We start from the raw sequence: 16,204 nt of genomic DNA on the forward strand, positions 1-16,204 counted from the left end.
TACAAATGTAAATGAAAACCCAGGACTGCATGTAAAAAATTGTTTTACGCAGAGAGGCTTCAGGATAGGAAATGTGTAGCGGGGTGTGGGCAGCTGCTTCACACTGCAGAAATGCTCACGACGCCTTTGCCAGGGGGGGAAGAAAAAAGTTACGGGTGGTTACTGCTTCCCTGTAACTAATCCTTACCAAATACCAAGCCAACCAAAAAGAGCCCAACATCCTTTTCCAAGGCTGAGCCGTGCCAGTCGTGGGACATAATTACATAACTCGTGTCCTGTAGGCCTCGTAGGGGAATGAAGCAGGGTGGAATTTCCCCTCAGACAAACAGGCAGTGTTTCACAACTCTGCCTGCGACTACAACTGCACCAGTCAAAAAATACTGACTTACCTGCTCATAGTGGTAACTGATTGACTAATGTGATTAGCAGACCTTCAAGGGTTGGACAGCTAGTTAATCATGAGATGCTATTTTCCCCTTTTGGTCCAACCAGAGTGGGTTTTGTTGAATTGAACTGAAATGAATGTAAGAATTTGTCAAGAATGGATTATGCAAATAAATGAAACTAACTAAATAAATGGTTTTGAGAATTTATATTTGAGAATATATTTTATGTATAGAACTGAAAAGAGCTGATAGGATTAATGTGGAAATATGGGAACTGGAGGAAGCAATATACAAACGTGACAGGTGTGAGCAGGGAGTGACAGCAGACAGGGAGTGACAGCAGACAGGGAGTGACAGCACAGAGGGAGTAACAGCGGACAAGGAGTGACAGCACAGAGATAGTGACAGCAGCACAAAGTGACAGCACAGATGGAGTGACAGCGGACAGGGAGTGACAGCACAGAGAGAGTGACAGTGGACAGGGAGTGACAGCACAGAGAGTGACAGCAGCACAAAGTGACAACACAGAGGGAGTGACAGCGGACAAGGAGTGACAGCACAGAGAGAGTGACAGCAGCACAAAGTGACAGCACAGAGGGAGTGACAACGGACAGGGAGTGACAGCACAGAGAGAGTGACAGTAGCACAAAGTGACAACACAGAGGGAGTGACAGCGGACAGGGAGTGACAGCACAGAGAGAGTGACAGTAGCACAAAGTGACAACACAGAGGGAGTGACAGCGGACAGGGAGTGACAGCACAGAGAGAGTGACAGCAGCACAAAGTGACAGCACAGAGGGAGTGACAGCAGCACAAAGTGATAGCACAGAGGAAGTGACAGCAGACAGGGAGTGACAGCACAGAGAGAGTGACAGCGGACAGGGAGTGACAGCGGACAGGGAGTGACAGCACAGAGGGAGTGAGAGCGGACAGGGAGTGACAGCACAGAGGGAGTGATAGCGGACAGGGGGTGACAGCACAGAGAGAGTGACAGCAGCACAAAGTGATAGCACAGAGGAAGTGACAGCAGACAGGGAGTGACAGCACAGAGAGAGTGACAGCAGACAGGGAGTGACAGCGGACAGGGAGTGACAGCACAGAGGGAGTGAGAGCGGACAGGGAGTGACAGCACAGAGGGAGTGATAGCGGACAGGGGGTGACAGCACAGAGAGAGTGACAGCAGCACAAAGTGACAGCACAGAGGGAGTGACAGCGGATAGGGAGTGACAGCACAGAGAGAGTGACAGCACAGAGAGAGTGACAGCAGCACAAAGTGATAGCACAGAGGAAGTGACAGCGGACAGGGAGTGACAGCACAGAGAGAGTGACAGAGAACAGGGAGTGACAGCGGACAGGGAGTGACAGCACAGAGGGAGTGACAGCAGAGGGAGTGACAGCGAACAGGGAGTGACAGCACAGAGGGAGTGACAGCGGACAGGGGGTGACAGCAGAGAGAGAGTGACAACAGTACAAAGTGACAGCACAGAGGGAGTGACAGCAGCAGGGAGTGGCTGCACACAGGGAGTGACAGCACAGAGGGAGTGACAGCAGATAGGGAGTGACAGCACAGAGAGAGTGACAGCAGCACAAAGTGATAGCACAGAGGAAGTGACAGCGGACGGGGAGTGACAGCACAGAGAGAGTGACAGCACAGAGAGAGTGACAGCAGCACAAAGTGATAGCACAGAGGAAGTGACAGCGGACAGGGAGTGACAGCACAGAGAGAGTGACAGAGAACAGGGAGTGACAGCGGACAGGGAGTGACAGCACAGAGGGAGTGACAGCAGAGGGAGTGACAGCGAACAGGGAGTGACAGCACAGAGGGAGTGACAGCGGACAGGGGGTGACAGCAGAGAGAGAGTGACAACAGTACAAAGTGACAGCACAGAGGGAGTGACAGCAGCAGGGAGTGGCTGCACACAGGGAGTGACAGCACAGAGGGAGTGACAGCAGATAGGGAGTGACAGCACAGAGAGAGTGACAGCAGCACAAAGTGATAGCACAGAGGAAGTGACAGCGGACGGGGAGTGACAGCACAGAGAGAGTTACAGCGGACAGGGAGTGACAGCGGACAGGGAGTGACAGCACAGAGGGAGTGACAGCGGACAGGGAGTGACAGCACAGAGGGAGTGACAGCGGACAGGTGGTGACAGCACAGAGAGAGTGACAACAGTACAAAGTGACAGCACAGAGGGAGTGACAGCAGCAGGGAGTGGCTGCACACAGGGAGTGACAGCAGACAGGGAAAGCTGAAGTCTAGAGCAAGGGGCAGTAAAAATAATTCCTGATTCAGTAACAGAACTGTGCACATTTGTGGGTGTTGGGTGGGGGGAGGGGGCTACTGGGAATTACAGAGCAGGGGCACAAAGGCAGCCCTGTTTATATCAGAGGTCAGAGAGAGGGGAGGAGGGCAAGTGCTGGGAGAGAGACTGGTGAGAAGAAGAGGGAAGGATCCTCTAAGGCCATCCGTCGTAAAGCGCCCCCTCTGGTTAATTTTGGAAAAACAATCAGTGGCATTCAGCTTTCAGCCGTGTTTCAGGGACATGAGCTGGAGGACTGGAGGGGGCTGTACCCAGTCCATCCAAAGTTACTGTTGCCTGCCCCACATTTCCAGCACCATGTGTCTACATCTGTAGTTTCTTTCAGCCACGAAACAGGAAACTGACAGAAGTAAATTGATGACGGAGAATAAGAGACTCTTCTGTTATTTTTACAGGTGGCACTCATGTATACACATACATGTGATCTCAGGGCGCCATGGGTAGTAAGATCTGACGCTAATGGGAGTCTCCTACAGCGATGTCTCTCTCCTCACCACTATCCCACCGGAGACAGTGTGTGGCTGGCTCTGTGCTTTCCCAGCAGTGACGCCTGTCACTCTTCCTGGATTTTATCATCAGAAAATGTGTTTAGCAGCCCGAACTTCCAAACTTTCATAGGAGAAGAAATGTGCTGGCGGCCTCTGTTGAGAAATGGCCAAATGCTGTGAGCAGTCAGTGCCTTTTGCTGCAGGACGTGACACAGCAAATGTGCAGTGTTTACTTCTGCATATCCGTCATTAATGTAGCGTGTGTCCTGCTAGGCTGGTGTGGTGGTTTGGTGGGCAGCACTGTGGTCTCACACTGCCAGCACCAGTGGGTTCGGTTCGCACCCTCTGGCTCAGAACTTAGAGTTTGCCTGTCATCTCTGGGCTTTTCCTCTACAAGTCCAAAACCTCACGGTTCTGGTGAATTAGGAATGACCCTTGCTGGCCTGGCACCCTACAGGCTGCCCGTGATGCTGTCCCGAAAGATGGAGGGATGACCTACCTCTGCTGGAGTTGTGCCGCCTTTAAAAACTGGCCTCTGAATCATTTGGCAGTGAAATGCCTTCCAGTATTTTGAAGTATCATTCCTGTCATGGAGATCCAAGAGTCCGGTTTTTGTTACCGTTTGTTAAAAGGCTCCACGCTTTGTGTTATTCTGCCCCGTGTTCCAGCCTTAATCGCTGTCCAAGGAAAATAAACACGGTTTGTCTTACGGTGTTGGACTACAGTCGGATTACATATGGTCAGTGATAGTTTTTAATGCAGTTTGCTGTGCCGATGCTGGGAGAGAACTTTGTGCAGAAAATTCAGAAGAGATCTCACCAGCTGTCTCGGCGGGGGGGGGGGGGGGGGTACCACGGATCATTGAGAGGGTTGGGGGGGGGATAAGAATTAGGCAGATTAAACAAGAGGCTCATGGCCCGGTTATCAAACTGCCAGATATTCAACAAAAGAAAGAAAAAAGGTAAAAAAAAAATGAACAAACTTATGTCAACATATTAAAAAAGACTTTTAAATCTGACAGCACACCCCTCTGTCTAAATAAAGGAGGACAAACCATAAATTCAGACCAATTAAAATGTCGCAGCTCGGCACACCGAGTGTCGGCGTAAATCACGGCGGCCGCAGAATACCAAAAATATGAAATCGGCCGGTGGAGGAATGAGCCTCGTTGGCAGGACGTGGCTGCGGGAGGCTGCGGGGGCGGAGCCTGCGTGATAGAGGCCCGTGGGCCGCTGTGAAACATAGAGCGCCCTCTTCTCCGGGGCCTTAAATAATTCAGTACCAGTCATGTACAGGCGCCATAAATATTTACCCATTTAGCCGGTCTTTCAGCTCAAATGCAGCTATTAACCACGGGACCAGCCGGATAAATTAGCAACGCAGTTCAGGTTAAACACCAAGTTCGTCAGCCATGATCTATAGTTGGACGTTGGACTTTATATATAGTGTTAGTTCTGAGCCTTGGGATGATAGGAAGAACCTCGAGCTGATTGCCCTGGGAGAATTACTCTTCACACGGGCAAACGTCATTATTTTTCAACCAGTGAAGCTGTTTAGGGTCCCTACTATTTATTTTTTAAGTCCCCTTCCTGCAATTGTTGAGTGTTTTTGTGAGTTATGTTGTGAGTGTTAATTTTTTGTGCGTTTGTTGGGGGGATCGGGGGGGGCAGCCCACAATCAGCATTTATACCTGTCCGAGGTGAACTTTTTTGGTGCGTAAGTCTCAGAAGTGGTGTTTGCTCACCCTGGGTTGAACAAGCTGTTATTTTACTGAAATAAACCCAAAACGAATTGAGTATTTTGGGCTGTTGTTCAATTTTAGCTTTCAGTGGCGTCGACTCGGACTGCCACTGAGAATCGTGTGTTTAACTTTAAAGAAGGAACACTTAGTGCACCTTGTGATCAAACGTGTCAGCTCCAGACACCCCCCCCCCCCCCTCTCTATCGGAATGCCAGCTGCACCATCGGGAGTGGGTGGGAGTGGGCTGGGAGGGGTGCCAAACGGGACAACTGACTCTACCAGAGTCACTGTGTTACAGGCTGCTTTAAGAACTGGGCTCACATCCAAATTCTGTGAAACGGACATCTTTGGGAGAGACTCTGGGTGCATTCAGGCAGGGCTGCCATACAGGAGGGGAACATTATTGGTCTGGGTTGGAGGCCCAATATCATTAGCTTCCGTGGAGCCGAAAGTCTGCAGCACTGCCCCGGGATACAGGTGTCACTTGGGAGACGTGTGATTAATCCCGGCATCTGCCAGGAAGGTATTCCAACAGCGGAGGGGTAACACTAGCGGGCATCCGTCATGTAAAGTAAACGCCATCTGCTGAGAGATGCTGTTCGGGATACCGTGGTGAGAGAGTGCTTAGCGTGAGAGTGTTAGACACTCTCTGAGCTCTCAATTCCCATAGTCCCACCCATCGGTGTGACTTGCGTATAGAGATGCCCTCGAAAACACCTCCCTAACGGGCTACGTCTGTCATGGTGACGCCTGCATTATGTTTGTGACATTTTCCTCGATGCCAGCTGGTTTCCATGGAGACGCTTACAGTAAGAAAATCCAATTTCAACGGGCGTGTTGTTTGGAATTTTTTTTTCCCTCCGCACACTTAGTTGAAGGGCTCAGACAGTTTAATTGATGACTAATTCTTTGTGCTATTTTACCTTTAGCTGGCAGCTGGTAGTTTTTCCCAAATAGGTCATGTGAGGGGCATTATTTACCATAAATGCTGTAATGATGCATTGCCACCACGACACTCCGATTTCCAAAGCTACGACTGTAACTGTCAACAGTGAACTGCACTTTAGCCAGAAAAAGCAACACACAGAAGGAGCAGTCATGACAAACAGATATGCTGCGGACGGCTTTCGGCAAGATGTGATCGCAATAGAAAAACACAGAGGAAAGGAAATGAGCGTCAAAACAGAAACGGGGGCTGGAAAATGGGTGCATGGAGTGAAAAATTAGGATGTCAACAGTTGAATGGTGCCATTGTTATAATACCTGGCCACTCGGTGTTGGGACATGGAACGCGGCAAGCTCTCTCCAGCGGGTCCTGTTTTGCTTCCTGTGATGGAGCCTCGAGGCGGAAGTTTTCAGCCCCCGGTCCGACTGCGCATTGTTAATAAAACACGTAGCTCTCAGTGTCCCTTAATGACCCTCACTACCGTAACTTTTACTTAATTGTCCCATGATGCCCTTTGATGGACTGGCATCCCGTCCAGGGTGTCGCCATGCCCAGTGCAGCCTGGGAAAGACTCCAGGCTCACCAAGGCCCTGTACAGGAGAAGTGGTTCATTCATTTTGTGAAGATGACTGGAAGGATGGGGGAATGGATGGATGGAAGGATGGATGGATGGATGGATGGATGGATGGCCCTTGGGTGAATTTTGCCTTGATACAGAACAGTGTTAAATATTGGCTATAGGAACGTGTCATTATATTCTCTAGTGTCCCTAGACAAACTTTGTTGAGCCTTGAATATTTAAAGCTGTAAACTTTGCGTTTCTTTGCCATGGAAGATGGATTGACTCTTTGAGGGTTTGGGGGGAGGATCAGGGTCACCATGGCGATGACTGCCGCGACCCGCTGAGAGAGCCCTCTTGATTCTGCCGAGCAGCATTCCTCAGCAGTGCTGGCCTTGCAACCCCGGACTCGCATGGCTTTGGTCCTCTGGAGGCCACTGCCCTGCCCTGCTCGTCCAACGTCGCTCCCCTCCAAGGGGCTCTGCTTACCCCAATCATGTGATGACCTCATGCCCTAAAGCCCCGACCAGACCCCCCCCCGCCCTCCAACCTGACCCCCTGAGCAGCCCTACCAGCTCTAGAGTTACTCCAGAGTCATTTCCTGGTATGTCAGTGTGTACATACCGTGCAATGGGCACATGATCAGCCACCCCCCCCCCCCCCCCATCATGGAGAATCCAATCGACATGCTTAAAGTTGCCTAATATGTTTTGCACTGTTATTCCTCAGTGGGAATGCTTATGAATTCATAGTTCAAATAAGTTAAGTGCCAATAACTGAATGGTGATGGAATTCTGGATATGATCATCCTGAAAATACCTCCAATGATGTGTCACAGCATGGAATGTCAGCTGTAATGTCGCAGGAAACGTAGCAGGTAGACGTAGCAGGGTCATGCTCTGGATCAGCTGCCTCTGCAACCTTTGCCCCCCTCGTTCCCCCGCCCCCCGCCCCAGCGATAAAGAGTCTGGTTACTGTAGATAGGGAGCAGGTGACAGAGTGTTTCCTGGACTTTGCGCCCAAGCGATTGCGGAACCCGCCTCTGGATTTGGCAGCTCCACAGGGGGCCCTTAATTACCCCCCCCCCCACCCCCGTACCAAAGGCCGTTCACCCTACCATGTCGTCATCATCTCCGCTAATCCCATTACTGCTTGACCAGCCACATTTACAGGTTACATTTACACCCCCTTTATAGATTCATCAACAACCAGCCCCACCCCACCCTAGCACCCATTCACATAGCTCATCCAGGGCTATATTTGCCACAAATCCACCCCCCTCCCCCAGCCAAATAATTAGACAGCCATTGTTTTGCTAATCTGGGAGCTTGTGATTCCCTTCCTGGCGCTAATGCTGTTACAATAGGAGCTGCAGTTATGGAATCGTCACGCTACACGCTGGCCGTCTGCGATTGCATTAGGCTAAATGAGGCTGCTCGTCTCCGTTCCTCCTCAGGAAAAAGGAAGCAGGATTTACTAATGGTTCTCCTTTTTTGGCGTGCTTTTCACATGCCGGCTAGCTTGTGAGGGATTGGATTCAGGCGTGCAGGGAAATCACGAGAGTCACGCGGGCACAGCGTCCGTCACACGCACTTAGAAACCGCAGATCGGCAGGTCGTCCACTGCTCTGTTTCTCTTTCCTGTTTCCAAGGTCTTTGTTTCACTCCTGCTGACCTGCGTGGTGAAGAGTGTGCTCAACAGCATTCCACAAAAAGGGACTCGGAGGGACAATCGAAAAATTCCGCATTCCATGTTCCACAATCCGTGTTGGAATTGCTGCATTTGGTTCCAGCATTAAGGAAATCGGAGTGCCAGACCGCGTTAATTTCGGTTGCTAAATGTGTGGGATTCCTTTCTGAAATGCCCCTGGCGGCTCTGTACTGCCCCTCCTGGTGTAGTTGTGGCAGTTCAGCGTACACCCTGGAGAGGGCTGAGTAGCTTTGCTCCACCTCTGCCTGAAAGCCCCCGTTATGAATGTTTGGCATGGATTTTGGAAGCGACTGGATAAGATTATCTAATAGGATATAAAAAAGTAGGACACACTGTGCCTGGGACCGGGAACATGAATAAGCAGGGCCTGTTTCTGGCTCCCTGTCTCGCTGTTCCTTCAGCTCCAGTATCACTCTATTCATCGGGGGGTCTCCCTGGGCCAAAGAGGATAAAAACCCAAGCAGGGAGCTTCAAACTGGAGGGACAGATGACCCAGTCTGGGAAGGGAACATCGACGGAGGTCAACCGGTCACTCTTGACTGGAATGTACCAATGGGAAAACATCACAAGCTGATCAGGCATCCATACAAGTGTGAAATGGAGAATAATTTCATGAAGGCGTCATTTCAGTAAAGCATCATTTCAGCATGGCATTCTCTTTTTGTCCCTTCAGGCTTGCCGTAAAGGTAGCTGCCCAACTTGTTAGCCCAACCGCCCCCTGGCAACCAAAAGGTGTCCATGCTGGGAAGACCTCCAGGAGAGGAGAGGGAAATGTTAAGTGGAAGTTGGACTCGGAAATAGAGTAGGAATCGCAGGTAGGTGCAGGTATGGATCAACCAGTAGAATGGTGCGGAATGTTACGTTTTTAAACGGAATACTGCATTTTAACTCCCTCAAAAGTGTTTTGTTTATATTATATATCAGAATAAGATATGCATAATTGATATGTGTCCACCTAAGCATCTTCAGGGACTAAGAGCCAGGTGTAAGGTGACCGGAGGTGTCACTCAGATGTGACATTTAAAAGGCTGTGATCTCCGGCAATGTGCTGGGGTCACCCAGCTTGGCCATTACAGCACACATGTGTATATGCAGTGTATGTTTACTTATTCTACAGACATGTTTGTCAAAGCAACATACAACTGAGGATCACAGAGCAGGGTCAGCTAGTGGCACTGGAGCAGATGGTGTTAAGGACCGTGCTCCACGGCCCAGTGCTTATATGATTGGTCTGCTATCCGGAGGACATGAACCCACAACCTTCTGCACATGACCAGAGAGTCTTAACCCTCTATGCTACACCCTGTCCCTCTCATTTAATTAAAGTATATACATGTATCTAGGCAATACTTTTTAAAAGTAAAAAGAAAACAGTTCCAAAAATGCATTACTTGGATGGACACGGGGAGTGTATTCACTTACCCAAAGCACTGTGAAAGTTAGCCGTGTCGTTTCTGAGCTAGCTCATTTAAGTCTCAGCCAGATTTTACTGCGGGATTCCTTTTTTTGAGAGAGATTGCATCCTTAAACCAGCTGGTTCCAAGCCTGTTTTAATTTCCACAACTGAGAGCTGTAGAGTAGCTATCGGATTACAGCGAAATACTGTGTGATCCAAGCAGCACGTGTGTGTGTGTGTGTGTGTGTGTGTGTGGCAGGCAGTCCCTGATGTGGGGGTCAGAACCCGGCCTATCCACCCCGTGAGAACATCCCCAGTATCGGTCCAGAATCCTCACCCCCCCTCCCTCCCGTTTTTTTTTATTGTGTAAGCCTTCCTTGTGGCCCCGCAGAAATGTGTTTGCTTAGCTAATGCGAACACTTTGTCCAGATTCCTGGAACACTCTCATAGAAAGGTTACATAATTTCCAAATAATGCCACACTAGATGGCAGCACCCTCCCCCCCCCCCACGCTGTTGTTGCCACGTTCTGTTTTGGCGCACCATGTGACAAAGAGATAAATTGTAACATATTCACGAGGACCTGTGGACGGGTGTCGGAGACAAGCCCTTTGAGACACAGCGCCCCCCCTTGGGAGAACATGGAGGCTTCGTGCAGGTTCAGATTGGGGTGCACTGCCCCCTTCAGATATCAAGTTATGGGCAGGCCTCACCAACCTCCCGTCCATTCAGCAGGTATCGTGTGTCTGCTGACCCCACGCCCCCCCCCCCCCCCCCGTCTCCGAATTCCCTGCTGCGTCGGAGCAAGCTCCCCCACACTGACCATCACCCGTCGGTATCTCCTCTTCCAAAGATGTGCAGAAATAAACAAATAGTAATCGACGGGTGTCCTTCTGCACCAATTCCCACGTATGAGCGCCAGGCAGGGTGGGGCTGTAAGTGGAGCCCAGTGCTTTTTAAAGGGGCAATACAGGGCGGCTAAAAGCTGCACCTGGTCTCTGCCAGCACCCACGAGTGACCTTAAATGTAATCATCACTACTACTATTCTGATGCCTGCCACTTTATTACCAGGTGATATAGAATAAAATTACCATTTATTTATAAGATCAGTTTAGGTTACAGGCAGCAACTCCTGCGCTGCATGCCCCCCTAACCACCGTGGGATGGGGGAGAGCAGGTCTTTAACTGCAACATGAGCTCCTGCCCCTGAAAATCTCCATGTGTCATTTTCTGTCCCAAAGCTCCGGATGTGGTGCAGGGAGGTGTTCCCGGGTGGATGCGTGAAGGTAGGAAGCCCCCCTACAGAATCGATGGCCGTTGTGTGGCAGGAGATGGAGGAGAAGGAGGACAGGAAGTGAGGGATGCTCATGCACAGATGAGATACCGCGGCGCACGGTAGCGGGAAAAGCCTGGAGCCGCCCAGCACTTGTGAGCAGGGTCACTGGAGTCATGCGAGACGGTGACGTCCCACTGGTCATGTGCCAAGTAACTGTCCTCCTATCTGCCCGCCTCGGCCCACACACCTATCCGGGCCCGAAGAAAGGAGATTCCCCGCACAGAAGGTCGCATGGAACACCCCCCCCCAGCCAGACCAAGAGAGGAACAAAGGAGACATGAAAGAATTATCTGCGGCATGTCACATGAACCCCCCCCTGCTAATTACAGGCAGGAATGTGGCAATCAGGATGGGAATTCCCCCCCTGCTGCCGCTTTCCATCCTCCTGATTTTTAACATCTCCCCCTTTCTGCGAAGAGGCTCCGGAGAGCCCGATGGTAATCCTGCAGGAAGGCAGAGGGACAGGCAGCGGAGAGGAGCAAACGGAATGGAGGAGGCCCAAGAAGCCAGCCGGGGCGGGGGGGTGCTGGTTACTTAGTTACCCAGGGCTAGAGTCAGCTGTCACCTTTGGTCTAGTACCCCCTTTGCTCGCTGGCCCCGGCAGAGATTCCCCGGACGCCGTCCCCTGACGCATAAACCACGAGAAGGTGCGCCGGGATTGCTGACAAACATGCATGCGAACACGTGCGCGAATGAGCACACACTCTGACACGTGTACACGGCCACGGATGCGTGTGCAGATGCACATATTAGTGTGCAGAGATGCACGCTGAGAGGGAGGGAGAGAGAGAGAGCAAGACAGACAGAGAACTGGCAGAGAGGTGAGGGGACAGTGTGTCTCCGACATAGTGAGTCAGAGAGCGGTCAGCTGGGGGTGGGGGGCCGAGTTTGGGGAGGGTGTACAAGTCCAACACAGAGAATCATCCTCGGAGAGATGCACGCAGAAAAAACACAATGACCAGCCAGCAGCATTCACCACAGGAAAGACAGCACAAAAGAGAGACCTAACAGCACACATATATACAGTATATACTATATAACACTATGTATGTACACTTACATCTATAGGAGGCTGTCATCTTCTAACCACTTATTCTGGGCAGGGTGGAGGGCAGGAGTACACCCTGGGCTACCACAGGACACAAACACACACTGCCAAATTGAAATACTGTGTCGAGCTACATACACCACAATGCACTGTATGTCACGTATCCTGAAACCAGAGTCAACCCAAGGAATGACGTCTCAAACAAAGAGAAGTGTATCTGCAGGCTGATGTAGCAAGTTGCGAGGCCACATATATATCAGAGTAAACACGCAGCCCCTACCTCACAGTCCAATCTCTACATTCCTCCATTAATACCGATCCGGGTGTGTGACCTTACTGAGAACACCCAGCAACGGCAGTCAGAGGAACGACCTGCATCGCTACCGATCCGGGTGTGCGACCTTACAGAGTACACCCAGTGACGGCAGTCAGAGTAACGGCCTGCATCGCTACCTATCCAGGTGTGCGACCTTACTGAGTATACCCACCGACGGCAGTCAGAGGAACGGCCTGCATCACTACCGATCCGGGTGTGTGACCATACAGAGTACACCCAGCGACGGCAGTCAGAGGAACGGCCTGCATCGCTACCGATTTAGGTGTGCGACCTTACCGAGTACAGACAGCGACGGCAGTCAGAGGAACGGCCTGCATCGCTACCGATTCAGGTGTGCGACCTTACCGAGTACACCCAGCGAGAGCAGTCAGAGGAACGGCCTGCATCGCTACCGATCTGGGTGTGAGACCTTACCGAGTACACATAGCGACGGCAGTCAGAGGAACGGCCTGCATCGCTGCCGATTCAGGTGTGCGACCTTACCGAGTACACCCAGCGAGAGCAGTCAGAGGAACGGCCTGCATCGCTACCGATCTGGGTGTGAGACCTTACCGAGTACACCCAGCGATGGCAGTCAGAGGAATGGCCTGCATCGCTACCGATCTGGGTGTGAGACCTTACTGAGTACACCCAGCGAGAGCAGTCAGAGGAACGGCCTGCATCGCTACCGATCCGGGTGTGTGACCTTACTGAGTACACCCAGCAACGGCAGTCGGAGTAACGGCCTGCATCGCTACCGATCCAGGTGTGCGACCTTACCGAGTACACACAGCAACGGCAGTCAGAGTAACATCCTGCATCGCTACCGATTCAGGTGTGCGACCTTACCGAGTATACCCAGCTACGGCAGTCAGAGGAACGGCCTGCATCGCTACCGATCCGGGTGTGCAACCTTACCAAGTACACCCAGAAACGGCAGTGGGAGTAACGGCCTGCATCGCTACCTATCCAGGTGTGCGACCTTACTGAGTACACCCAGCAACGGCAGTCGGAGTAATGGCCTGCATCGCTACCGATTCAGGTGTGCGACTTTACCGAGTATACCCAGCTACGGCAGTCAGAGGAACGGCCTGCATCGCTACCGATTCAGGTGTGCGACCTTACCAAGTACACACAGTGACGGCAGTCAGAGGAACGGCCTGCATCGCTGCCGATTCAGGTGTGCGACCTTACCGAGTACACCCAGCGATGGCAGTCAGAGGAACGGCCTGCATCGCTACCGATCTGGGTGTGAGACCTTACTGAGTACACCCAGCGAGAGCAGTCAGAGGAACGGCCTGCATCGCTACCGATCCGGGTGTGTGACCTTACCGAGTACACCCAGCGAGAGCAGTCAGAAAAACGGCCTGCATCGCTACCGATCCGGGTGTGTGACCTTACTGAGTACACACAGCAACGGCAGTCAGAGGAACGGCCTGCATCGCTGCCGATTCAGGTGTGCGACCTTACCGAGTATACCCAACTACGGCAATCAGAGGAACGGCCTGCATCACTACCGATTCAGGTGTACGACCTTACCGAGTACACCCAGCGAGAGCAGTCAGAGTAACGGCCTGCATTGCTACCGATTCAGATGTGCGACTTTACCGAGTATACCCAGCTACGGCAGTCAGAGGAACGGCCTGCATCGCTGCCGATTCAGGTGTGCGACCTTACCGAGTATACCCAGCTACGGCAATCAGAGGAACGGCCTGCATCACTACCGATTCAGGTGTGCGACCTTACCGAGTACACCCAGCGAGAGCAGTCAGAGTAACGGCCTGCATCGCTACCGATCCGGGTGTGCGACCATACAGAGTACACCCAGCGACGGCAGTGGGAGTAACGGCCTGCATCGCTACCTATCCAGGTGTGCGACCTTACTGAGTACACCCAGCAATGGCAGTCGGAGTAACGGCCTGCATCGCTACCGATTCAGGTGTGCGACTTTACCGAGTATACCCAGCTACGGCAGTCAGAGGAACGGACTGCATCGCTACCGATTCAGGTGTGCGACCTTACCGAGTACACACAGTGACGGCAGTCAGAGGAACGGCCTGCATCGCTGCCGATTCAGGTGTGCGACCTTACCGAGTATACCCAGCGATGGCAGTGGGAGTAACGGCTTGCATCGCTACCGATTCAGGTGTGCGACCTTACCGAGTATACCCAGCGATGGCAGTCAGAGGAACAGCCTGCATCGCTACCGATCTGGGTGTGCGACCTTACTGAATATACCCAGCGACGGCAGTCAGAGGAACGGCCTGCATCGCTACCGATCCGGGTGTGCGACCTTACCGAGTACACCCAGCGACGGCAGTGGGAGTAACGGCCTGCATCGCTACCGATTCGGGTGTGCGACCTTACCGAGTACACCCAGCGACGGCAGTGGGAGTAACGGCCTGCATCGCTACCGATATGGGTGTGCGACCTTACCGAGTACACCCAGCGAGAGCAGTCAGAGGAACGGCCTGCATCGCTACCGATATGGGTGTGCGACCTTACCGAGTACACCCAGCGAGAGCAGTCAGAGGAACGGCCTGCATCGCTACCGATCCGGGTGTGTGACCATACTGAGTACACCCAGCGACGGCAGTCAGAGGAACGGCCTGCATCGCTACCGATTCAGGTGTGCGACCTTACCGAGTATACCCAACGACGGCAGTGGGAGTAACGGTCTGCATCGCTACCGATCCGGGTGTGTGACCTTACCGAGTACACCCAGCGACGGCACTGGGAGTAACGGCCTGCATCGCTACCTATCCAGGTGTGCGACCTTACTGAGTACACCCAGCAATGGCAGTCGGAGTAACGGCCTGCATCGCTACCGATTCAGGTGTGCGACCTTACCGAGTACACACAGTGACGGCAGTCAGAGGAACGGCCTGCATCGCTGCCGATTCAGGTGTGCGACCTTACCGAGTATACCCAGCGATGGCAGTGGGAGTAACGGCTTGCATCGCTACCGATTCAGGTGTGCGACCTTACCGAGTATACCCAGCGATGGCAGTCAGAGGAACAGCCTGCATCGCTACCGATTCGGGTGTGCGACCTTACCGAGTACACCCAGCGACGGCAGTGGGAGTAACGGCCTGCATCGCTACCGATTCAGGTATGCGACTTTACCGAGTATACCCAGCTACGGCAGTCAGAGGAACAGCCTGCATCGCTACCGATTCAGGTGTGCGACCTTACCGAGTATACCCAGCTACGGCAATCAGAGGAACGGCCTGCATCACTACCGATTCAGGTGTGCGACCTTACCGAGTACACCCAGCGAGAGCAGTCAGAGGAACGGCCTGCATCGCTACCGATATGGGTGTGCGACCTTACCGAGTACACCCAGCGAGAGCAGTCAGAGGAACGGCCTGCATCGCTTCCGATTCAGGTGTGCAACCTTACCGAGTACACCCAGCGAGAGCAGTCAGAGGAACGGCCGGCATCGCTACCGATATGGGTGTGCGACCTTACCGAGTACACCCAGCGGCGGCAGTGGGAGTAACGGCCTGCATCGCTACCGATTCAGGTGTGCGACCTTATGCAGTACACCCAGCGACGGCAGTCGGAGGAACAGCTCCTAGCAATTCAAAAAATGAAACCAGATAACCGTAACAGAGTACACCCAGCAATGGTAGCAGGTTACGTCACCATCTAGTCAATTAATTAAGTGAGCTGATGGTGAAATTTAAGAAATATCTGGAATGGCTGGGGTATGCCTGAGGAGAAGTTTGGGAACCAAAGCGGTGTTCTTCAAAGATACCAGTAACTTTTTGGAGAAGAGATGAAAATTTTGTTGGTTTTTTATTTCTGTAATATTAACTTGTTTTTTTTTCTGAGCAGATATACACGTACTACCCAAGATAATATAATGCATTCTTCTTCTAACTATAACAGTAAAGATTTTTGAAGGAACAATCCAGATGTAGCTGGAGAATTGCGGCTGGCAGGTTCTGCTTT

General features: G+C 52.0%; 1 protein-coding gene across 6 annotated transcripts in view; it reads right to left on the reverse strand.

Annotated features, from left to right (window-relative positions):
- Nucleotides 1–9,794, reverse strand: part of LOC125711625 (putative protein CRIPAK) — a 24,197-nt gene extending 14,403 nt beyond the window's left edge. For 3 of the 6 annotated variants that reach the window (XR_007383061.1, XR_007383064.1, XR_007383062.1), the window contains exon 1: nt 9,574–9,794. Coding sequence is in view for 3 of the 6 variants with exons in the window: in XM_048980750.1 (XP_048836707.1) it covers nt 610–2,697 (2,088 nt within the window). In the remaining 3 variants the exon portion in view is untranslated. Of the gene's footprint in view, nt 3,873–6,199; nt 6,943–9,573 lie in introns of those variants that run through there. The other 3 variants (XM_048980750.1, XM_048980751.1, XM_048980749.1) reach the window with 3 other exon arrangements.
- Nucleotides 9,795–16,204: the final 6,410 nt, after the last annotated feature.

Source organism: Brienomyrus brachyistius, chromosome 17 (assembly GCF_023856365.1).
Source record: "Brienomyrus brachyistius isolate T26 chromosome 17, BBRACH_0.4, whole genome shotgun sequence".
In the NCBI taxonomy this organism is placed as follows: Eukaryota; Metazoa; Chordata; class Actinopteri; order Osteoglossiformes; family Mormyridae; genus Brienomyrus; species Brienomyrus brachyistius.